Source organism: Mus caroli, unplaced genomic scaffold (assembly GCF_978045245.1).
Source record: "Mus caroli unplaced genomic scaffold, Mus_caroli_1 scaffold_11, whole genome shotgun sequence".
Lineage (NCBI taxonomy): Eukaryota > Metazoa > Chordata > Mammalia > Rodentia > Muridae > Mus > Mus caroli.
The window spans coordinates 74063761-74088126 of NW_028227266.1; the positions used below are offsets into that span (position 1 = coordinate 74063761).

General features: G+C 45.8%; 1 protein-coding gene across 3 annotated transcripts; it reads right to left on the bottom strand.

Annotated features, from left to right (window-relative positions):
* Nucleotides 1–821: 821 nt before the first annotated feature.
* Mapk6 (mitogen-activated protein kinase 6) lies at nucleotides 822–23821 on the bottom strand. 3 transcript variants are annotated; one of them, XM_021172224.3, is made up of 6 exons: nucleotides 23666–23821; nucleotides 11371–12543; nucleotides 9273–9417; nucleotides 7143–7307; nucleotides 4082–4283; nucleotides 822–3061 (listed from the first exon to the last, which is right to left on the bottom strand). In XM_021172224.3, the coding sequence occupies exons 2-6, from the start codon at nucleotides 11923–11925 to the stop codon at nucleotides 1966–1968; spliced, it is 2163 nt and encodes a 720-aa protein (XP_021027883.1). In that variant the 5' UTR covers nucleotides 11926–12543; nucleotides 23666–23821; the 3' UTR covers nucleotides 822–1965. The 3 variants fall into 3 exon arrangements, with proteins under 3 accessions (XP_021027883.1, XP_029337524.1, XP_021027882.1); XM_029481664.2 differs by having other exon boundaries at nucleotides 23658–23821; XM_021172223.3 differs by lacking the exon at nucleotides 23666–23821 and adding an exon at nucleotides 23005–23369.
* Between the last annotated feature and the right edge of the window lie 545 nt (nucleotides 23822–24366).

Consider the following 24366-nt stretch of genomic DNA (forward strand, 5'->3'; position numbering starts at 1 on the left):
ATCAGGTCAAGGCCGGGCCAGGCCAGCCGAGCCTACTTGAGACCCTGTCTGATGAACAAAACGAACAAGAATACCCAGCCTAGATCCCCACAAAGCGCGTTTTCTATAGTTCCACAGTAGTTATCTGTCCTCCTCCTTAGACGGCTTTAAAATGTCTAATCTTTAATGAAAGTCCAACTACTCCTGATGCTAAGTTGACATTAAATGATTTCAGGAGCAAGTTTCCCAGGATGAAAGAAACTTCTGGCTTCCCTCCATGTTTTTTTTTTTTTACAGCTGTGCTCATGGAGGCCAGGTTGGCCTTCCACTCCTCATCCCCCTGCTACCTGTTGAATGCTGGGCCAGGCCCAGCCTCCAGGTGATCTATTGAGGAGCAGATAGAGGTTTCTCTGCAAGTTTCAAAGCTTCTCCAGGTTTTAACAGCTTTGAAGTGCATAAAGGTTTATCCCATTTGAATGTATGAAGTATAACAGTAAAAAGGCTTTGACAGACAGACCACCCTTTTATGCCAGTATCTTGGGGTGAGTACTTGCAGTAGGGATGAGTAAGCTTTGACTCAGCATATCTGCTATACATGCTGGGGCACAACCAGAGCATCCTGGGGGGATGTGTGTATGTGTGTACGCACGCACTCCGGACAGAGTACACCATCACTGGACATACCCGGTGGGAACTTTCCTTCTAAAGAGTCAAACAGGAGCCATGCCTGCTGGCCATCTTTATTTTTCTTTTTCCTTCAAAGAGGATAACCAAAGATACAGACAGGATTCAGCAAAATAAAACAGACAAAACAAACTCTAAAAGACTGAGCAGTGACATGCTACATTTAACCTAATTTTATTCATGCTTGCCTAGGGATGGGGAATAGATCATTCAATAAAAACATACAGTAAAAACAGGGGGTGGGGAGGGGGAAGGATTATCATGTACAATGTTTAAACTACAATAGTGATGTACCTTAATTACTTCCATGCACACAAGTCTAACATTACAAGTTTTTAAAAAATAAACACCATTAAGACTTCTAGGAGCATTTTATAATAAATTCCTAATTTTTTCTTTGTAGATAGATCAAGCACCTCCAAAATACAGATTCCTATACACAGTGAGTACTTAACGTACATGGACAGCCTCAGGACGAGCTGACGTCTCAGATCAGCTCGGCAGGCAACAAACCATAGTGCCAAATGGAAAGAAGGGCAGTTGCAAATAAACTTAAAACTAACTTTTATAATTAAATACAGAAAATATACTGATTTGCTAAAAATAAATAAGATGTGATGTATTTAACATTTCACTATAAAGAATGAACACCAGGACATGTATAAATGGTGGACGAGTCTCAATAGTTCACTACGATAAACGCTGGCTAGATAGAAGTGCATATGCCGTGGAGCACTATGGGTGGGTTAGGCTTCGCCACATACTTTTGTTACCTTGAGGTAGATAACACATGTGTACCAAATTCGGCATTCGTTTTCAGTTGCTGCTGGTATCATGTGTCTTAAGAAATGTGTACAGTATGAAAAACTTGAAAATACTAATGAATGAAAAATGTTTCAGGAAAAAAATAGATCTTTTCATGCAATTATGTACAGTCTCACTGTGTAAGTTTCAAGGCAAGGTTTTGTTTCCCGTAAAGCAGGTCACTGGTCTATGAGAATGTCTATTCATCCTAGCGCATCTTGTCTCCTCCTGCACTGCATTGTTTTGCTCTATTCTTTGCGTGTGTGTGTGTGTGTGTGTGTGTATGTATGTATGTGTGTGTGTGCAAACGACATGCCAGTTCAAATGAAAACTAACTCACATGAAGAAAAAGTCTGTTTTACAAACTGAGAACCAAGAAAAATCCTTGCAAATTAATGACACCTTCTGATTCAAGTAAAAAAAATGACTTAAAACATTAGTGATAAAAAAAGACACAACACATTTCATGAAGAACAAAGAGAAATGTCTGCTGAGTGTTTAGTTCAGATGTTTCAGAATGCTGCTGTATGTCTTGTGAGGGATTTGAGGGGAAGATTTCATAGCGGAAGGTGTTAAGGTGGCCTGGATGGACTTGAGTGGGGACCCCACTGGGCTGTGGAACTGCGGGGTGCCTATGGACTCCAGCTGCTTGCTCAGGAGGAACTCCCCACCTCCGTTCAGAAGCCCTGCCTCACGGCCTCTCTCCCCACGCTTCCCTTCCTCCACTGGCTCAGTTTCTAGCATTTCGGAATCCTCCTTCCTGCTAAAAAACTTGTCCAAATAGCTGGTGTAGGTGTTCTCCTTCTCCGCATGCTCGTCCTTCCTGACCTCACAACAAAACTGACTGATGAGGAAACACTCCTCCCCGCCACTCACAAACTGGCTGTCCCAGGAGGACTGGTACAAGGCTTCCAGCTGGGCCAGGTTAGCCCTTCCCTTTTCTTGCTTTTCTCGGCTGACTGACTTGGATATCAGGCTTTTCAATTCTAGCTGGGACACTGAGCTATTCAAGTCGTTTAACTTGTCAACTACATCAGCAGACTGATGCTGGGCACTGAGCTGAATGGTCCCCGCGATGAAGGAGTCAAAGTCGAAGCCTTGGCCCCTCTCCCTCTCAGCCAGCTGCTGGGATGCTTCCTCTAGCGCGATCTGCGCCTTGACCAACCCGTTCCTCTCACACTTGGACTTGCCTCTCTTATCGGATTTTTCTTTACTTTGCTCTTTCCAGTTGGAAAGATCTATAATAAGCTTGGGCTCATAGTAATGGTTAACCTCGCTCTCCCTCCACACCAGGTTGTCTAAGTATGATGATGACCTTGTTTTGTAGTTACAGGTGTGGCTACACTCCAGATCACAGTACTTGTTCTCGTGGTGATCTGGGTACTGCCAGCAGGGCTCAGCAGAGTAGCTGGTGTCGAAGGCGGGATCCTCTAGATACTTCTCTCGGTCTCCATCCAAGTATTTTCGAGGATCAACTTGGACTTCTTCTTCATCGGTGACATCAGACAGAGCTCTTGGGTCAAGCTGCACCTCATCAATATCAAAGTTGTTATGAATAGGCCAGTCATGCTCCGAGAACTGACAATCGTGGTACCTGAAGCAAACACAGGCATTACTCCATGTGATGACTTTACTTTCAAACAGTGTGCTCTCTGTGGAAACAGAGTGCTTTGCATTTGGCTCCGTTTTTCAGAACCTCCCCCTGTACAGCCAGGCTGACCTCACACTTGTGTCCATCCTGCTCAGTCTCCCCGGTGCTGAGTTAGAGGCAGACCCACCACACCCAGCTCTGAGAGAGTGCTTTTAAAGAAAAGTACTATTCAGGGAGAACTCTATCAAGGGACAGGAAATGGGGTGAGCAAACAGAAGGGGCATGCTGTGCAGCCGAGGCGGCAGACCTTCCCTGGGAGCGGGAGCACAGGCAGCTGCCATGGTAAGCCCCTCCTTTCCAAACCCAGAGACGTGAGATCTGAAATCTCATGTGTGATTCCCAATCCTGCTTACAATCAAACCCCTGAAGACTCTGGCCCTGGCAGACTGTTATAGGAGGCACCCCCAAAATTCAGAAACACCAAAAGGAGGCTGCGGAGAGCATCATTTTAGTGGGTACCACCCAGTCAGTTCACAGTACAAGGACCACACAAGGCCTTTAACGGAACCCATCCTGAGCTTTTATAGTATTGGAAAAACAGTTACTTTTAGCTCATTTGGAAAACGAATTGTCACATGTACAAGGAATCAAAATGTCTACTCATTGAGATACTTAGATCCAGGAAACAAAGGGCTTGTTTATTACAAAGCCCTGGGTTTTATCCTCATGATGAAAAAGACTAAGTATATAATTTAAACAATTTTTAAAAACTTTGAATGACTTTATAACATCAGTAGTTTAAAATCAGGTTTCAAGATGACTGCTTAAAACAGCACTTTTCTCATTTTTTTTTCACCAGTGCCTAGTGCTGAATTACCTAAAAACTATTTAATAAAGACGGTGACCTAACATAAACCCCAAAGGCATTTATGAAAATGTTAAGACATCTGTAAAGAACACAACATATAGAACATTGAAAATTCAGTGAGTTATGTTTTTCTAACGTAGGATGAAGTTACGCACCTTTCCCAGTTATAAATGTGACTATGTGTTTCATCCATAAGCAAAATGTCGTCCACTTCATCCTCTATGTGGAAAGGATGGCTTGAGATGGGCTCATCCGTTGGGAAGGAGTAGATGCTCATGTAAGGATGGGAAAGCGCTTCCTCGGCTGTCAGCCGGTCCATGGGGCTGAAAGTCAGAATCTGCTCCAGGAAATCCAGTGCTAAGGGAAGGAGGACAGAGTCACCTGAAGACTACTGAAAACTCCAGACTCATTCAATACAATGTGACAGAGCCGGGTGTGGAGGCGCACGCCTTTAATCCCAGCACTCGGGAAACAGAGGCAGGAGGATTTCTGAGCTCGAGGCCAGCCTGGTCTGCAGAGTGAGTTCCAGAACAGCCAGGGCTACACAGAGAAAAATCCCGTCTCAAAAAACCAAAACCAAAGCCAAAACAACAACAAAAAATGAAAATACAACGTGTCTAGCTGGCCATGGTAGACGGGGTGCTTTTTTTTTTCCTTTCCACACAAGGTTTCTTTATTTAGTGTGTTACCCTGGCTGTCCTAAAACTCACTTTGTAGACCAGGCAGGTCTCAAACTCAAAAACCCAAGTGTTCGGGTTGGTGGCACTCAGGAAACAAAGGAAGTCAGAACAAGGCCATCACCGCCAGCCAAGTCTAGACAGTGTGTCTGAGACCAGGAAAGCCACAAAGTGAGACCTTCTCTCAAGCTAAGAAGGTGCGTCTCACACTACTTACACAGAACACAGAGCACCACAGCAAACAATTCATAAGAAAAAGTAGATTCCACTATTAAAAGGTATGCTAGAAATAAGACTTAAAAGAAGTCTCATATGCCCCTTTCTTTATAACTGGTCATACATAGTATTATGCTGATCCATATGAAATTGCTCTTTTTATCAGTAAAAAGTGGTCAAGTGGCAGCAATTTCATAGGGCTCAACCTGGATAGTTTTAAACCTACACCTCCCTGCTTCTCATTTACCAGCGTTTGAGGGGTGCTCCTGAGTGGCTGGCTAAGTGTGTGTATCCTAGCAGATGGAGATGCTATGACAAGACTGAGAACGCAAGAAGCAAACTGAACTCATGCTGTGAAAACAGAGTCAAAACCCGGCTAGAAATCTATAATAACCACTGAAGGGGACACCTGCTGACATTAAACACAGATGTCCCCTCTTAGCGGTGCATTTATTCCTTCTGAGCACATCTGAGAAAATGGTGCCCATTTTCCTAATACTTGCCACTTCACACACAAACGTCGACCACACTGAACCCCAGGAGCGGATGATAGTAAGAGGATGCATGAATGAGAGAAGAGGGTGTTCAGACTTTGCTTTCAGTGTGCCTGGAACCTGGTGCATACTACGCAAGCTCTCCATCACTGAGCTCCACCCCAGCCCCAACCACTACCATCTTTGATTATAATTCTGACACCTTGATGTCTCTAGCACATGTGCATGTACAAGAGCGTGCACACCCAGTCTCAGTATGATGCTAGGGGTTAACCAGAGGCCCAAGCATGCCAGGCAAGAAGTCTATCTCTGAGCCAAACTCAGATAGAAGATTTTTCTTTTCTTACAAAAAAAAAAAAAAAAAAAGGTTACCTCATTACAGAAACCTACAGAAGTTAGACCTCTGAACAAGCGCATCACTCCACGGTGCTGAAAAAGGAGCTACCTTTATAGCTGAAGTCAGTTTCAGTTCTCACCAAGCTTCTAGGATACTCAAGACTGCCCAAACTCTCACATCTAGCACTGCACACTCTGGTCCTACTGCACAAACTCTTACACGTTTATTCATTTGGATTAATAAATACATGGCCGGACACTTTTGCTTGCACTGTGCTCTTCTGTCTTTGCCATGAAGACCTCTGCCCTCCCCTGACTCAGTTCTTTTTCTATCTAAATTCCAGCCACTGAGATGGCTCGGGAGTGAAGGTGCTTACTGCCAAGCCAGACAACCTGAGTTTGATCCGATGGACTCTCATCATGGAAGCTGACAATTTTTAAAGATACAAGTGGTTTTTATTTTAGAATATGGCTTACCCCCACACACACTTAAAATATGGGTGTTCTGCCTGCGTATGATGTCTGTGTATGACTAGCATGCCTGATGTCCAGGGAGGCTAGAAGAAAAGGCATCAGGCCTCTTGGAACTTAAGTTACAGACAGCTGTAAGCCACCATGAGGGTCCTGGAATTGCACCTGGGTCCTCTGGGCCTGTGCTGTTATTAACCACTACATAGTCCAATAAAATTATTTTAATAAGTCACATTCATAGGCATATCTGATTGGTGTCTAACAGTGACAGAACTCCATTACAGCTAATCTGGAACTAGTCATTTGATATGCTTACCCACAGTAGGTGGGTGTACTGGCTGCTTTTGTGTGTCAACTTGACACAAGCTGGAGTTATCAGAGAGAAAGGAGCTTCCGTTGAGGAAGTGCCTCCATGAGATCCAGCTGTGGGGCATTTTCTCAATTAGTGATCAAGAGGGAAAGGCCTCTTGTGGGTGGGACCATTTCTGGGCTGGTAGTCTTGGGTTCTATAAGAGAGCAGGCTGAGCAAGCCAGGAGAAGCAAGCCAGTAAAGAACATCCCTCCATGGCCTCTGCATCAGCTCCTGCTTCCTGACCTGCTTGAGTTCCTGACTAACAGTGGGAAATGGGGTTAGAATCAGGGAGCAGGGGCTGTAGAGATGGTTCAGCGGTTCGCTCTTCCAGAGGTCCCGAGTTCAATTCCCAGCAACTACATGGTGGCTCACAACCATCTGTAATAGAATCTGATGCCCTCTTCTTGTGTGTCTGAAGATAGCTATAGTGTACTCATATAAATATAATAAATAAATCTTAAAAAAAAAATTCAGGGGATGGGTTATATTTTCTAGACTCCAGGAAAGCAAAGAATGGACAGTAGCCTAAGGGCCAGGTCAAGAGGACAGTGCTGGAGTCCAAGGCCTGGGTCCATCTGAAGCCCTACAGACTCTAGGAAAAGAACACTTCTCAAGATGGACGCAAGCTAAAGCCTCCAGAGACAGTCTAGTTACTCCAAAGTCCCCATACCTTCTCGGCTGATCCCCGGAAGCAGCTGAGTTAGCGGTCTGTGTGGCTCAGTCATGTCGTTTCTGATGTAAACTGGAATCACGCTGAGAAGTTCCTGCCGATCTTCCTCGTGCACAACAGGGATAGAGTCTAGGATCAGCTGCATCTGTTCAAGTTCATGTGCACCTGAGTGAAAGCAACACGCCAACTGTAAACACAGCATCCCAGCTGCCCCGTCTAGCAGGAAACATCCTCAAATCCTTCCCTGCTCTTTCCTTGCTGCGCGGAGTCTGGGTGTCCTTGGTGACCTGCTTTAAAGTCTCAGATAAGCTGAGAAAGATCACAAGGAGGTTTGTGTTTATGATCAACTCTTTTTTTTTTCTTAAAGGTGTCTTGCTATTCGATTTGTAAATAAAAACCTTATCATCAAAAGACTCAGGGACAACTAGATATCCATAGCAAAATAATGAAATTGGACCCCTGCCCTCACTTCACACACACAATCCAACCCAAAACAAATCCTGATCTAAATGTAGATGGTGCACACCATTAATCCCAGCACTAGGAAGGCTGGATCTCTGTGAGTTCAAGGCCAGCTTAGTCTACAGAGTTAGTTCTAATACAGCCAAGGCTATACATAGAAACCCTGTCATGAAAATTAAATAAATAAATAAATAAAAACAAACAAATAAATAGAAAACCAAGCTAAAACTATAAAACGCTTTAAAGAAAACACAGAAGTAAATATTGTGACCTTAAAGTAGAGAGCAGTTTCTCAGATACTTAACACTAAAGATGCAAAAGCTGACCTTCATCAGAATTAAATGTTCTGTGCTTCAAAAGACTCACAAAAGGAAGACTCTGTACACAGCATGGAAGAAAATAGATCTGAGAAGAGACTCCATGTCCACAGGATATAAAGAATTCTCATAAGTGCAAAGGACAACCCAATTAAAAGGTAAACAAAGGATGTGGATATCTACAAAGATATTAAAAAGCCAGTAAGAGACTGGGCGTGGTAGCTCACACTTGTAGTTCTGGCAGCCAGGAGGCAGAGGCAGGAGAAGTCATGACGTCATACCCTGTGAGTTCAAGGGCTAACCTGAGCTCAGGTGTGAGATCCTACATCAGCAAACAAGAGGTCAGGAAGCACACTGAGACGATCATGCTCAACAAACACACACAACTCTCTAAAGTGCTGTGAAGATGTGGAGAAGGCAGAACCTCCACACTTCTCAGTGGCTGCTTTCGAAAACTGTCTAGTCTTCAAAATTTCAACCTAAGTTACCATGCGTCATCTAGCTGTCCTATGCTTGGGGTGTGTACCCACGAGAACTGAAAACATGCTCACATAGAAACTGGTACACAAACATTCACAGCAGTGCTGTGCCAAAGAGTGAAAACCCAAACATCCACCAGCTAATGAATGGAAGGAAAGACAGTGTGGCCGACAGCGTAGGGCGCATGTACAGCATGAATGAGCCCAACAACACTGCCACGGGAAGCAGCCAAATGCATGGTTTCATCCACATGCAATGGCCAGAACAGGCAACGCACAGACAGAAGTAGCTGCAGGACCTGGGGAAACGGAAATAGCTATCTTCAGAAGGATGAGATGTCCTAAAATCAGACATAACCCCATAAATATACCACAAACACACTGAAACACACACCCAACTTTCTGCAGTGCTGGATTTGAAGCACAGGCTCCATGAATCCAGGAACCTGGAGCCACATCTCCAGCTGAAACTCGCTTGAAATGAGTGACTTGTGTATCTTAGGTATACACCTAAGTTTCCTTCCGAACACTTGGCTTTTTCCTTGCTCCTTTAAGAGCTAACAGCTTCTTCATTGTGAGGACATTCAACAGTGAGTTTACCAGGAAAACTAATGAGAATCAGATATGACTTAAGACAGGAGTGTGGATCCACAAAACACTAACATTTAGAAATAAGCTGGCATGTAATAGAACAGCAGGATGCTAACTAATCACTAGAGCAACTTAATGAGTATGTGAATAAATGTTCTCATTTCTTAGTAATATAAACACCATTTTATCTTTGCACTTGAATATTCCAGACTGTAGTAAGTTCTTTGAAATCTTACATAACCTTGCCTTATATCACATGACTTTTCCCATACAACACTGACCTGCAAAGAGGGTTTTACCAGTCAGCATCTCAGCAAAGATGCAGCCTGCAGCCCACATGTCAATGGCTTTAGTATAATTATTGGGAGAAAGTAAAAGCCGTGGAGATCTGTACCATTTGGTAACCAATCCTTCAGAAAGATGACCCTGGAAAAGAAATGCCAAACAGACTTCAATATCCTTTAGTTTAGAGAAAGGGGAGAAAAAAAATCATCCTCCAAAAAAGCCATAAAATTCTCCATTACTACTTTTGATTTCTAAGCCCATTTTCAAGGCTTAGTATTACTAGAGGCCACAACATTCCCCAAGAGATGGGATTCTCTAAGGCGACCGTCACAAAAAGAGCAGAACAAAATATACTGTGAGGCCTTAATGGCAAGTCTAGGCTAAGTTCAACTTGTTTCAGAAGAGAAACAGGGTCTCACCGCAAGCTTTAAGGAGTAGGCTTGCTCTGGATCAGAGGGAAAGGTGGGGGAGAGAACACAGCAGCTCCAAGGAGAGACGATTCTCTCACCAACACCCCACTCTTGGTCCACACGGCTTTGTTCCAGCCTCAGACCAGCAGACACTGTACTGACAGATAACCGCTTTGCACGTCAGAGAACTAGACAGGTGGTCTGCTTAGGTAGTGATCCGCAGGCTGGAGTAAAGGTCTGGGTGTGGCTCCTTCCAGTGCTCTGTCCACACCTCACTATGCTCTACAGGGACTCAACCTCTATGGTAAAGGTTGTTTATTAATCTGTATGGCTGAGGGAGGAGGGAGGAGAGAGGAGAGCAGCAGCCATACACCACAGAGTAAGCGTCAGGTCAGAGAGCAGCTTGGACGAATCCGTCCTGCTGTACAGTGTGGGTTCCAGGGAACCAGATTATCAGGCCTGCTTCAAGGGTGTTTCTGCTGACTGACACCCCCTCTCCTTTTCTCTAATGGACAGAAGATAACCAGTAAGACAGCATGCATGAATGAAGACCTGTTTGTTTCAGACATGGCTTTGGGATGCCACATAATCTTTCAGAGGTTCTTTGTCACCAAATCGGTTCTACTTTTATCTTTTATTTCATTTTATTTCATTGAGACTATCTCAATCCTAATTGGCCTGGATCTCACTGTGTAGACCAGACTGTCCTTGACTTAGATAGACTCATCTATCTCTCCCTACATTAAGATTCTATCTAAGACTCCAACTTAAAACCAAAATGCTAGAGTTCTGATATGAAAAAAAAAATTGCTTATAAAGGGAGGTGCTATGAAGTGACTTTTTGGCTGTATTTAATTGCCAGTTGTCTAGTTTCATTTAAATAATGTACAGCTATAGTGCAGTGTAGGATAGCTCAGCATCATCAAATGGATAAAAGACAACTTAAAACTTGGGAAAGCTTCGACCCAAATAACTAGATAAGAACTTCAATTACAGTAACTATATGGCACCACATGCTTGGAATCCCATTATTGAGGAGGATGAAGACAGGTGAGTCTGAGGTTAGACTCTTCACTAGAATCCAAGGTACCTTGACTACAAGGCAAGACCCAGTCTCAAAACACAAACCGAAAAAGTTGTACAATTCAGGACTTAGTGAAGCTCTGGGGCTGGAGAGATGGCTCAGTGGTTAAGAACACAGGATGCTCTTCCAGAGGTCCTGAGTTCAAATTCCACAACCACATGGTGGTTCACAATCATCTGTAATGGGATCTGATGCTCACTTCTGGTGTGCACTCATAAATAAATTAAAAAAACAAACAACAACAAAAAACAAAAAAAACAAAAAAAACTTCGCCGGGCAGTGGTGGTGCATGCCTTTAATCCCAGCACTTGGGAGGCAGAGGCAGGCAGATTTCTGAGTTCGAGGCCAGCCTGGTCTACAGAGTGAGTTTCAGGACAGCCAGGGCTACACAGAGAAAGCCTGCCTTGAAATTAAAAACAAAACAAAACAAAACAAAACTTCGCTACTAACACATAACCATCCACTCTGAGGAAGTTGTATTTAACTAGGATTCCGCTTCACCTTCAATCAAATCCTAGAGCTTTCGAATGAAAGCAGACCTGCATCAGGAAAAGACCCAGCATCAGTTTGGAGGCAGGGTGGAGATAGCTTTCTACGTACCTTATGGGAATAATGAGGATCCATGATCCGTGCCAGGCCAAAGTCACCTATCTTCAGCACCAAGTCTTCAGTGTTAATGAAAAGATTAGCTGGCTTGAGATCTCTGTGCAGTACGTTTGCAGAATGGATATATTTGAGCCCACGTAGCAGCTGATACATGAAAAGCCTGGCATGCTCTTCCAGTAAAGGGCCCTGCTCCAGCACATTCGCCAAGTCTGTCTCCATATACTCCTGAACAATATAGACGCTATTCAGCTCCGTGAGAGAGCCCACATCGTCTGTTAACTGGCTTCCACTGGGACCAAGAATTTCAAACACTTTCACAATGTTATCGTGGTCAAGTCTTCTAATAATTTTGATTTCACGGAGAGCATGTTTGACACTCTGGGGATCGGTGAGGACAATTTTCTTGATGGCTACTCTTTTGTCACAGTCATTGTCTACAGCAGAAAAGACCAAGCCATTGCCTCCGCAGCCCAATGGTTTTAAGTCCATGTACCTAGAGCCCAGATCAAAGCCATGAATGTTCATGAGACTTTCGAATTTCTCTGCCATTTTGAAACCCTTACAATTGCCTTTTCCTTTCAAACTGTTGAACTTGTGTAAACAAGGGAGAAAACTGGCATCAAAGGAAAGATCTCTCAAAACGGGAGAAAAGCAATCACGTTCCCACGGCACGATGGTTTCTTGATGTTCATTGCAGACGCCAACCAGGCCCGCTGAGTTCCCCTCAGACTTAAAGCTCAAAAATCTCTCTTCATACTGAGAATTAAGAAGCTTGCAGTGCTCATAGTTCAAGGAAGGGCAGCAACTCTGCAGACATGTAAAGAAAACACTCAAGAAACTCAAACGGAATGAAATGACATACTATGCACTCAGATTTACTATGCTAACCGACTTAACATGGGACAAAACTGTGAATAAATATGCGCCCGGCAGGCCTCCGTGGACATCCTCTCACAGTGCAGATACATTCAGTGTTGGACTGGTCCTGAGCAGCATCCTAAGGCGCTGGGAAGCACTAGTTCCCTCCGCTTCCTCGCTTCCTTGTCGCTGTGTTTCAACAGGAAGCCCTGGTGGCGTTGGTTGATGGACGTCTCTTCTTAGTGATCAGGTGGCTCCAGCTCACCACAATCACAGTCAAAGCTACCGTCCATCTTACTCTGATACAACCTGGGGTGGAAACAAAGAAGGGGAGATCACTAGCAGAGGAAACAGTTCCCAACTGTACAATGACAGGACAGCGAGGCATTTCCCAGGGACTACAGAAGGCATGGCGACACACGCCTATAATCTAGGGTGGCTGTGTAAGATGACTGCATGGAATCCCAGGCCAGCCTGGGCTACAGAATAAAAATCTCTCAGTCTCAGTCCATCTCTCCCTCCCTCCCTCCATTCACCCTAGTACACCACATTTAGTCAAGTGGTTAGTTCCCAGACCTCACAGCACTCAATTCTCTGCAACAGGCTTACCAAGTTGGCATTTTAGAAATGGCAACCAGGGAACCTGAGAAGATGGGTCAGTGGCTAAGAGGGCTGGCTGTGCAAACATCGACCTGAGCTCAACCCTACTCCCCATGTAAAAAGCTTGTAATCCCACACTGTGGGCAGTAGATCAGGAGGACCACCGGACCCTGTTTCAGGGATGTAAGTCAAAGAATGATATGGCGGGATACCCAACACCGCCCCCCTGGCCTCTGCATGAGCACAGGCATGTCTGCACAAAACAGGCATGCATGCAACCCACCCCCACTGCCACACACACACATACACACACACACATACAGACACACACACACACACAAACACATACCACAAAAATGTCAACCAGTATGGGAAAATCACAATTTCTTATTTTTTTGCTTTGTTTTGTTGTTTGAGACAGGGTTTCTCTGTGTAGTTCTGCCTGTCCTGGAGCTCGCTCTGTAGACCAAGCTGGCCTTGAACTCACAGAGATCTGCATGCCTCTGCCTCCCAAGCGCTGGGATTAAAGGTATATGCCACCAACATACAGGACAACTTAGTATGTTTATAGAACTTTTTACAAGTAAAATTCATTTGAAAGGTTAAATGTTAATAGTGCTTTTCTCTGGAACATTGTGTTACTATTATCAACTAAGTGCCAGTATCCAGTAAGCAAAGTCTAGCAGCACAAGATGAACTTGGGGAACACACTTCGAAGCTGGTCAAAAATGGGAAGCTCACTTTGGACACCACTGACTGTCAGGGAAAGGAACGTTTCTTAACATTTCCAACTGCAATGTGCCTCTATGCCTGGCTTTTGCATCAGTGCTGAGGACTGGACTCCGTTTTTCAGGCTCACATAGCAAGCACTTTATTCTCAGCGATCTCCCTAGACCCTAAAGAACATACTTTAATAATCCATTAACATCAAGTTTGAGAAGGAATGAAAACGGGGAAAAAACCCAGAATATTGATAACAGTATTGGTGGAAGTTTAAAATGGTATAAAAGAAAGGAGGACATGATGGCTCACACTTGTAATCCTAACACTTGGGAGACAGAGGCAGGTGGATCTCTAAGTTCAAAACCAGTTTTCTTTAAATAACAAGTTCAAGTCCAGTCAGGGATACAAAGTGAGACTTTGTCCCAGAAAATGGAAAATACATAAGAATAAGAGTAAAAGAACGTTAAAGCAACACAGCGTAAACACAAAGGAGAAGGAGCACGGACCAATGAGCGAGGACCATCCTTGGACCAACTCTTTCAGGTAAGCCCCTAGAGAGACACTTCGTTTGTTTGTTTGTTTGTTTGTTTGTTTGTTTGTTTGTTTCGAGACAGGGTTTCTCTGTATAGCCCTGGCTGTCCTGGAACTCACTCTGTAGACCAGGCTGGCCTCAAACTCAGAAATCCACCTGCCTCTGCCTTCCAAGTGCTGGGATTAAAGGCATGTGCCACCATGACCGGCTGACACTTTCTTTTTATGTTGTTGGCTTTTTGTTCTTTGGAGGTTTTGGGGCCTGGGGGTAATGCCCCTACTGTATAGAAACTGAATTTTCTGTTCTAACTCTGGACTGGACATGTATCAGGAAGGCTATAACAACAGTCTTAAAGGTACACGTGTGTACACACACACACACACACTTGCAAGCACACTGCAGCTTCTTAGGGTTAAGTATACACCTAGCCTGTTCAGAGTGACAGCCTCTGAAAGGCACTTGCTCACCTTGCTCTTCTCAGGAGACTAGTGAGCAGCCTGGGTTAACTGGAACTCAGCCAGCTGCCTTGGGAAGGGACGGGTTGAAATCTATTCTGTCTCCTAAGCCTGGCACAATGGTACTGTTATCAAATTCACCCTTGTCTGCGATCATGCCTTACACTCTCCAGTTACTCAGCTCCCGGGCCATAGAAGGCCACAGCTTAGCTGCCTGCTTACAGGTATACTCCTTGCTCCTCAGGTTGAGTAGCCTGAAGCCTTATCCCTTTCAGGATCTGGACCTCAGGATATAAACCAGTACTGGTGAATCATCTCAGGAAACTAGAGAGACAGCAAGGCCTAACAGGCTTGTTTCATGCAGTTTCAGTAACCACTCAGCTGCCCTCTATCCATCTTTTCTACCTTCTTCCTGTCCAAGACTTCATCAGTGACCAGGGAATACAAAGCTTATTATGAAGCTCAGCTTGCCTGGAACTCACTACAAGGACCAGGCTGGCTTTGAACTCACTGAGTGTTGGGATTAAAGCTCTACACCACCACAAGACTTTGCTTCTAAAATGCCACACTGACCTAAGATTAAAGAAATATAGGAACAAACGCAGGACCACAAGCATTTGAGCAATTCTTTAGATACCTTTGGATGTCTACAGATTCCCATCGGATTTGTGTGGCAATCAGGATAGGTCAGATAACCCCCAAAACTTGGCAACTTACTCTATGTCACTATGCCACAAGCTCAATAGAGTTGTTTTCTAAGCTAGTGAAGACACCACCTTTACTACTAACTCTCAGTGCACCAACGGTCTCACAGGAGCATCTATCTATACCTGTCATCCCCATATTGACCTATGACCGACCCAAGCAGGTCACACATCTATCTCAAAGACACACCGAAAGGAGTTGAAGAAGTGTTATCCCAGAGCACAGAGGATTAGACCTTAACCGTTCTAAGAGTCTAAGAGTCAGTCCTTGTAGCCATCCATCTCATTCTGTCAGAGAACCCTGAAGGCTCACTGTGTGCCAGCACTGTCTTCAGGCATTCTGATGTACCGGGCACAAAGAACCTGTGTTCAGTCCTGACTCAGAGAACCCACGTCTGAGGGCTTCCCTCCTGCTCTCTCCCCTGCGTCCGCCCTTTCTCCTCTCTTACAGCAGCAAGCACCCTCCTCTTCTCCAAGGTTATTCTGCAGATTCTTTACTCTTCCTCTCTCCCAGAACACCACCCCTCTTCCGCTACGGTGCCTGTCTGCTTTCAATGAAAAGGGTTGAGTCTAAGCCGTTTTACTAGCATTTTCTGACCATACATTCGGCAATTACTAGGTGCCCTATAAACTAACTGTGCTGAATGAATAAACAGCCTAGCCAGTGAGGTGATAAGCCACCCTATTCTCAGATTTTCTAGAATCTAAGGACAAACTGGCCACTGGAGAGTGTCTGTGAAGATACATTTTCCAGGCATTCCCTCAGGAGCCTCACCCCACCATAGACATGAAAACCTGTCAACAGGAAAATGCAACTGGTTTCAAGCCTGGGAGTGCAGAAGCCAAAGCTCTGGAGCTTTGTTACGCCCCCCTTTTCCTGTGTGGAGGTGGAGGGACAGACCGTGTCGGGGAACTGTGCTCCACGGAACCACAGACGCAGCCTCTGTGAAAGCTGAGGGAGCCCAGGCAGCACAGAGCACGTGTCGGTCCGATCTCCATACACTGTAGTCCTCACAGGGTCTAGGGCACCTAGGCCCTTCCCAAACCACGGGTGAAACCGACCACCACTGTCCTGGAGCTGAGCCTGCTCCTGATACAGGACCTTACAAAACTGTCCAGAAACAGTGTGCTGACTCCACCAGCAGTGCTCCCAGCCACGCAGGAGCCTGACACAGGATCAGTTCAAGACCAGTCTGGGCAACAAAACCTGTCTCAAAAGAGTCTTAAAAGGGCTGCCATACGGTTCTGCAATCGAGCCCTTCCTAGCCCACACCCAGGGGGTTCTAAAGTTGACTCCCATCCTTGAAATTCCAGGGGATCCAACACACTCTTCTGACCTCCAGGCACAAATGTGGGGCACATACACTCATTCAGGCAAAACACCCATACTCATTAAAAAAAATTCTTAAAACATCTGTTTTCATTAAAATGTCAAGCCCTTCAGAAGAGAAGATACCATGCTGCTCTTGTGCCCGGCAATATAATTTTTCACCATCAGGATTAAGGAGAAATCAAACTTCTAAGGGGAGCTTCATGGCTGCATGTGAACACAGAGGTCAGAGTGCACATCCTCTCTCCAGCCCCTTTCTTTCTATTGGTATTCAGTGAGCACAAAAGACCGGGGAAGTCAGGTGTGGTGCCGACTCACGTCTTACTCCGGCACTTAACCGCTGCTGCAAGGCTGAGGCCACGCAGGCCCACATATGGAGAGCATCCCCAAAATAAAAGGGGCCTGAAAACCCACCATGTCCAAAGCAGCTGCCCTCTGAGACATGAAGCCAAGATAATCACCTCCACAGGATTCGGCATCTGCAGAAGAACACGTTCAGAGTCTCCTAGAGTGGAGCCAAGGAAACATGGCGCTGCACTGGAAAGCAAGAGACCAGTAGCTCCTGCAGGCAACAGAGCCAGGAGTTGGGCTGGAAGGGGAGAACTCCAAGGTTCCGGGAACTAACCAGCCCTTAGAAATACCTCTCAGAATTCTTCCAAAATAGATTAAAAACAAAAACAAAGCCCAAAAGAATTCACACCAAACCGGTGACACACACATACACACAAAATAAATAAAGAACAGCTCTTAAAGTCAGTCAGGAGTAAGAAACAAGTGTGTATCAGGGAAGGACTGAGGACTGATCGTCACTAGCAATGAAACAGAAGCCTGCAAGAAAGCCAGAGAAACGACGATGTCACCAGAGAAGAATGTGAAAGAAACACATTATAAATCGTATCATAGTTCACAGTATCCTCCATGATGTCTGCACTATACTTTCCACAGGGTGGCCATAAGCCACAGATGGAGACTAAGTAACTGAAATATGACTGACTCCACTGAAGAACCCATTCATTCATTCATTCATTCACTCATTCATTGGATTTTACGGTACTAGGGATTGATCCAAGTAAGAGAAACAGAAGGAAATGTATGTGCGTTGTTGACCAGGGCTATGGGAAATTGACAATGCTTTCTAACAGCCATTAAAAAAAAATACCCAGGCATAAAGTAAGTTAGGGGGAAAAGAAACCTACCATCACTTCGATTTGTACATAAAGGAGGGAAGAATTACCAAACTGAGCCTTAGATATCTAATTTCAAATTTAGTTAAAAATAAATAAATAAATAAAAATCTAGCCAGGCATGGTGGCGCACGCCTTTAATCCCAGCACTCGGGAGGCAGAAGCAGGCGGATTTCTGAGTTCGAGGCCTGCCTGGTCTACAGAGTGAGTTCCAGGACAGCCAGGGCTACACAGAGAAACCCTGTCTCAAAAAACAAAACAACAAAGAAAAACAAAACAAAACTAGATTAGACTAGGAATACAGTTCATTTGTTAATGTTTGCCTAACACACAGGAAGGCCCAGCTCAATCTCCAGTACCACACAAAACCAAGTTACATGCCTGTAGATAGAACAAAACATCCATGCCACTCTTTCACACACACACACACACACACACACACACGCACGCACGCACGCACGCACGCACGCACGCACGCACGCACGCACGCACGCAAGCGCGCTGTGTGTGTTTTCTGGCTGCAGAAGTAAATGTTAAGGTTCTTACATGCCAAAGCCTTTGAAGTTCTATGTATTACTTTTGTGTCTATGATTCATGCTCGTCACAGCATGCATGCAGAGGTCAGAGACAACTCTGGCATCAATTCTCCCCTTCCCCCTGCACATGAATTCCTGAGCTCTAGCTCAGGTCACCGGGTTTGTGTGGCAAGCACCTTAGCCTGCTGAGCCATCTCCCCAGACCAACATTCTAACAACTTTTAAGCCACCAAAGTGAAATGAAAATCAAATGAAAAACTTGATAAATTAATTTGCTTCCCACTGCTGTGAAAAACACTGTGGAATAAAAAGACCGACTGACCAAGAAGGAGTTTACTTCACCTACTACTCACAGTTTATCATAAAGGGAAGTCAGGGCATAAACTCAAAGCAGGATCCTGGAGGCAGGAACTCAAACAGAAGCCATGGGGAAACCCTGTTTATTGGCTTGCTGAGCCTGCTTTCTTTCTTGTTTGTTCTGGGAGTGGTTTTGTTTGTTTGAAAACAGGCCCTCACTGTGCAACCCAGGCTGGCCTGAAACTCAGATATCTGCATGGGACCTTCCATACCAATTAATCAAGAAAATGTTCTACAGATTTAACTACAAGACAATCTGATGGAGGCATTATCTCAACTGAGGTCTCTCTTCCCAGATGACTCTAGTTTATGTCAAGTTGACAACAAAATATAAAGATAAATCATTGTGGATGGGGGATGGGATAGGGGGTTTCCGGGAGGGGGGAAACCAGGTAAGGGGATAACACTTGAAATGTAAATAAATTAAATAAATAAAATACAAAAAAAGACAAATCATTTACTATATCAACATTTAATGTTTCTAAAGGGCTGACTTGTTTAAAAGATAAACCTTTTATAAATTGCCATTACTCCTAAGGCAGTAGAAGAATCACTTGAGTCAAGGACTTCAGAGCCAGCCCAATAAACATATTCAGAACCTGTCTTTTATTTACACACACTTCTTCAGACACACTCTTTTTAAACAGTAAAGAAAGAAGAGGCTGGAGAGATGGCTCAGTGGTTAAGGGTGTTTGCTGCTACTGCAAGACCAGAGTTTTGAGTTCTCGGCACCCAACTTAAGAGGCCCACAACTGCACATAACTCTAGGCCCAGAGGACCTGACCCCTCTTCTGACCTCCTCCGGTACTATGTGCAGGCATGAGCATGCACACGCAGATTTAAAAAAATAATTTTTTTGTCTGTTTTTTCAAGATCAGGCTGGCCTTGAACTTAGAGACACCCCCCTCCCCGTCTTTGCCACCCAAATGCTAGGAGTAAAGGTGAGCCCCCATACCGAGCAACAAATCTTTAAAAATACAAAAAAGCAGGCTGGAGAGATGGCTCAGCAGTTAAGAGTACTGACTGCTCTTCCAGAGGTCCTGAGTTAAATTCCCAGCAACCACATGGTGGCTCACAACCATCTGTAATGGGATCTGATGCCCTCTTCTGGTGTGTCCGAAGACAGCTTCAGTGTACATGAAATAAATCTTAAAAAAAAAAAAAAAAAAAAAAAAAAAGCAGACATCAAACTCTTGCAGCCAAGCTCGCTATCACATGGCTGTGATTTCATGAGGCTAAGGCAGAAGAAGATAATCCATTTGTGGCAAGGCTGGACTATGTAGGGAGCTGTCTCAACAAAACAAAAGTGGGAGGGGCGCCTCATCAGGACATACTACATTTTTCAAACACACAATTGAAAGAAGAGGGAACTGGACTCATGGGAGCCACTGTCACCTTAATAGCATCAGTGCCCATGAGCAGCTCCCTGGCAAGAAGCCATGGAGTACAGTCATGTCACTTTTATATTTGTAAACTCTTGAGTACTAAGCAATAAAACTGACCGAGACCCTGGTACTGTAGGCAGGTTTTAGTGTAGAGTCCACAAAACAGCCTGTCAGGGCTGGCAGAGGAGTGCCAGCAATGTCACAGAGAGGTGACTTTGGAGGTATCTTCCTGGTTTAACAGGAGCCCTGAAGTAACACAGGATTCAAAGGAGCAATGCAAACAAGGAACTGAAAGCAGGGGAGAGAGGGCTCCCCACCTCACCTCAGGAATCCACACCTCAGGGAAAGCCTGCCTGCTTTTAACTTCTGAATGCGTACAACCACTGATTACCTGCATTTAAAAGGCCCCCATGCTCAATTTCTAAGTCCTGTGATGCTTTGAAACTCTCAGCCCTTTTACACGTGTCTCTGTGTTTCCTTTAGTAAGGGAGAGTAGGTCTGAATTAATCAGGGTTAGAATTACTTGTGTAGAGCATGCAATACAACTTCAAAATGTCTCCAAAGACTTAATTCAAACCCACAATACAGTCACCGCCCAGGAAACTTCCCAAACAACTTTCAGAAAATGAACAGTAGAGAGAAAGTAACAAATGCGTGGGGGGATTTTTATATATTTCCTCGATTAGGAAACAAATGGTCATCTTCAATATGTCTTGTTTCCCCTCCAAATCTTGTAGGCAGGTCTCCTGCACTCACCCTCTGGCTCTGTCTGGTTCTTTCTTCAGCAGACTGCCTCAAACTCACAACTCAGGTGGGCTCTGCCTGAGCAGCATGGCTTTCCAAGTGAGCACAACCCCAACGCTGCCCTCCTTCAATCTTACTTTACACCAATTTGTTAAGTGCAGGCCATGAAATATGTTCACTATCTATTTTATTACCAAGCTTCAGCTTAAATCCTACATTTGGAACTATTCATTCAGTTTCTCTCTTTAAAAGCTGATTAGAAACAGTGTTTGTAACAATGCCTGTTTCAACTTGTCCTCATTAAAACAGAAAATTCACCAGGCTCGGGGGATGGCTCAGCAGTTACAAACGCTGGCTGCAGCTCCAGAGGATCCAGGTTGGATTCCTAGCACCCACATGGCTGCTCACAACCCTCTGAAACTCCAGTGCCAAGAGATCCAATGTCTTCTACAGGCCTCTCTGAGGGTACCAGTCAAATGGTGCACAGACATACATGCACGCAAAACCCCACACTGATAAAAATGATAGTAATAATTTCAAAATACTGAAAATGCATAAATATCACAAGGATAACAGTTCCTACTAACAACACTTAAACCAATACCTTATAAATGATCAATGAAAACTAGCCAATTTCCACCAAGACAATAATGTACTGTCTGTCCATATATAACTTCCTAAGAAATCTCTCTTACTAGCAGCCAAAGACCTGTTAATATCAAACATTTAATTTCAGCAACTAAACAGCAATTGACTATCTTTTCTCTCAACAAAAATGTTACACAATTGTACCTGCAGAGTACTGGATATCCTTTTAAAAGCCAATTTAAGAAGCCATTAGTTTTTTTGTTTTTTGACACTATCCTTCGGAGAAAAAGAGATTTTTGATATGGTCAGAAACACTTTAGCCTATCATTAAAAAAAAAAAAAAAAAAAAGCCACGTAGTAGCGGCGGCAGTGGGCAGGGTGAGTCATCACCCAACTCCAAAGTTGCAGCCATCCTTCTGTGCCTCCTCCCACTGGACCCCAGGCCCTTCCCCGGGTCCCCTGAGTCAGCAGGCCTGCGAGGTTGTGAGTTCTGAGTTCTCACATCCTCCGGGAACTTACATAAAATGCTGCAGCGCTCTCAGCACTTAACACTTGTCTTTAAAACCGTTGTCTTTTCTACTGAGAAACTAAATGTTCCGCAAGCCAGTCCTCCCCAGAATCTTTTTTAATCGCAAAAAGTGGGCAGGCTACTTTAATCCTCTCCTGCAAATGACTAAGCTGCAAAATATCCTCATATAGAAAGCTGATTTTAAACAATGTTTCATTTTCCCAGGGTCTTTTTTTTTTTTTCCGGAACAGTAATACTGAAGCATAGAACAGTCTGCTCAAATCTGGCAAGCTTCCGAGATGACAATTATTACTTGGGACATCAGTAAAGCAAGATTTATGGTGTAATTACATTAACTAATACAACATATATGTTAAAGCACCTTACAAACAGGTTTTTAACAACTACAAGCTAAAGATATGTTTCTTCCACTGAATTCAAAATTATTTCCAAACATTAAAATCTGTCATTTCTAGAAACTCTCAAGCTGGGGACAATGGTGCACACGTGTTAAACCCAGCAGGAAGCCGAGGCAGGAGAATCGTTACTCAAAGCCTAGCTGGGACTACGTGGCGACTGTCTCTGCAACCAACAAAATCCCTTTGAGGACCGGACCCTGGTTAGACCCCACATTCTTCTCAAATTCTTTCCAACGCAGTTCTCCAACGTTAAAGAGACAGAACGTCAAAACCCAGAATTTTACCAAAATAAAAACGCTAGAATAATCAACAATTAGAAAATTATTCTGAAGCTAGCTGCTCTTCGTCTGATGGCCTGAGAACGTTTTTATTTCCCCCTCTGACAATCATCTATTTGTATCCATAAAAAGTTAATACTGCCTCCGGACTCTTAGCAACGAACACGGACTGTTCAGATACTGTAAGGAGACCTAACTCCCCTTTACCAAGTCCCTGCGCTCCATCTTTCCTACTTTCAAGTCAAAGAAAGGTAAAACACGAAAGCGATCTAAAGGAGCCTGCTGCACGCAGCTTCCCCAAGGCACCTGAGCCGGAGAGCCAACGCCAGGCAGGAACAAAAGGCGGCCGAAAGCCCTCCACTCCTCTCAACTCCCAAGTCCGATCATAACAAGCTCCAAGTGAGGAGGCCTGTAACCGGTAACGTACGTTTTCATCAGGGTGTTTTTCCGGATCACACCTTAACGTCCGGAAAGGTGTCAGGAGCCCTGTCTCAGGCCGGTCCCCGGCACCTCGTGGACCGCCAGGCACAAACTTGGGCGGACTTAGAGGCAGGAGCAGAGCGCTACGCAACGTGCCGGAGACTTTGCCCGGCCGGAGTCAGCTGAGGCCGAGTCACCCGGGCGGGCTGGGGAGGGGAGGAGACAGGAGAGCTTGAGGGAGGCAGCGAGCCAAGAAGGCAAGCCTCCACCGCCTCAAGCGCTCCTGGACCACCGCCCTCGCCTGCGCGTTGGTGGGGACTCGAACCCGCGGAACCGGGCGCGGGCGGCGGGGACTCGAACCCGCGCAGCGCAGCCCGGTGCAGGCGGCCGGGGCCCGCCAACTATGCCTGCGGCCGGCTGCCGGGCGAGGGGCGTGCCGGGTGGGAGGGGCGCGCTGGCCGCGCCGCCAGCCCCACGCGGGGACCTGGCCCTCGCAGCCGGCCGCGCCGCCCGGGCCGAGCGGGCACACGGAACAAAAGCGCCTTTGTTGAGCGGCGGCCGCCCGGAGGGTCACACACAATGGACGCGGGAGCCGGCGCCGCCGCCGGGCCCTCCGCCGCTCCCTCCCGCGCCGGCCCGCACCCGGCCACACACACATACACACTCACGGGACTTCTCCGACTCATCGACAGAGTGCAGGGCCCGCGGACAGCCCTCAAGGTCGGCTCAGGTCTCCGGCTGTGCTGGCGGCAGCGGCGTTTCCGAGGCTCTCGCTTTGCCGCAGTCGCCGCCATGTAACCCCGACCCGCCAGAGAGGGCGCGGAGAGGAGGCGGGGCCTCGCGGAGGCACGCCCCCTCACGTCACAGGCTCACTCCACGGCGGCCCCGCCCCCGCCAGCCGGGGAGCCGCACGCGCCGGAATTTCCAACGCCCGTGACTGCGCGCGCCGCGGGGGCGGTCGGAGCTGCACGCGGCCTGCTGGCGGGTACACCCCGGCCTCAGCTGAACCAACGCCCAGGGTGTCGTACCAAGTGACCCGGCAGGGCGAGCGTCTGAACGGCTGCTGGGTCCCGGGCTGTCGGGAGGAAGTGGGCGAAGGCGAATATGCTAGGCCAGATAGTTGAGCAGATAAGCTCAGGGTGGTGTTGGGGAGGCCCCTGGAATCGGTCCCCGGGGTCCGTTGGGTGCTTCCAGAAGCATCCGCGGTAACCTAGGAGGTGAATGGGTGGGGGGTCCTGAGAAAACTGAGCAAAAGCTCAGGCAGCAGGGTGGCTGGCTTGTTGAGATCGCTGAGACCAGCCAGAGTTAGACATAGGCGTGCTGAGAAAGGTAGATAGCTGCCCTTCCAGTGCTTAGGTGAAATTTAAGT

Coding starts and splice junctions, on each gene's coding strand:
- Mapk6 (XM_021172224.3), bottom strand. CDS start 11,925: ATGGCAGAGAAATTCGAAAGTCTCATGAACATTCATGGCTTTGATCTG. Junction 9,418..11,370: donor ATCCTCATTATTCCCATAAG/GTACGTAGAAAG, acceptor TTTCTTTTCCAG/GGTCATCTTTCTGAAGGATT. Junction 7,308..9,272: donor TGGTAAAACCCTCTTTGCAG/GTCAGTGTTGTA, acceptor GCTTTCACTCAG/GTGCACATGAACTTGAACAG.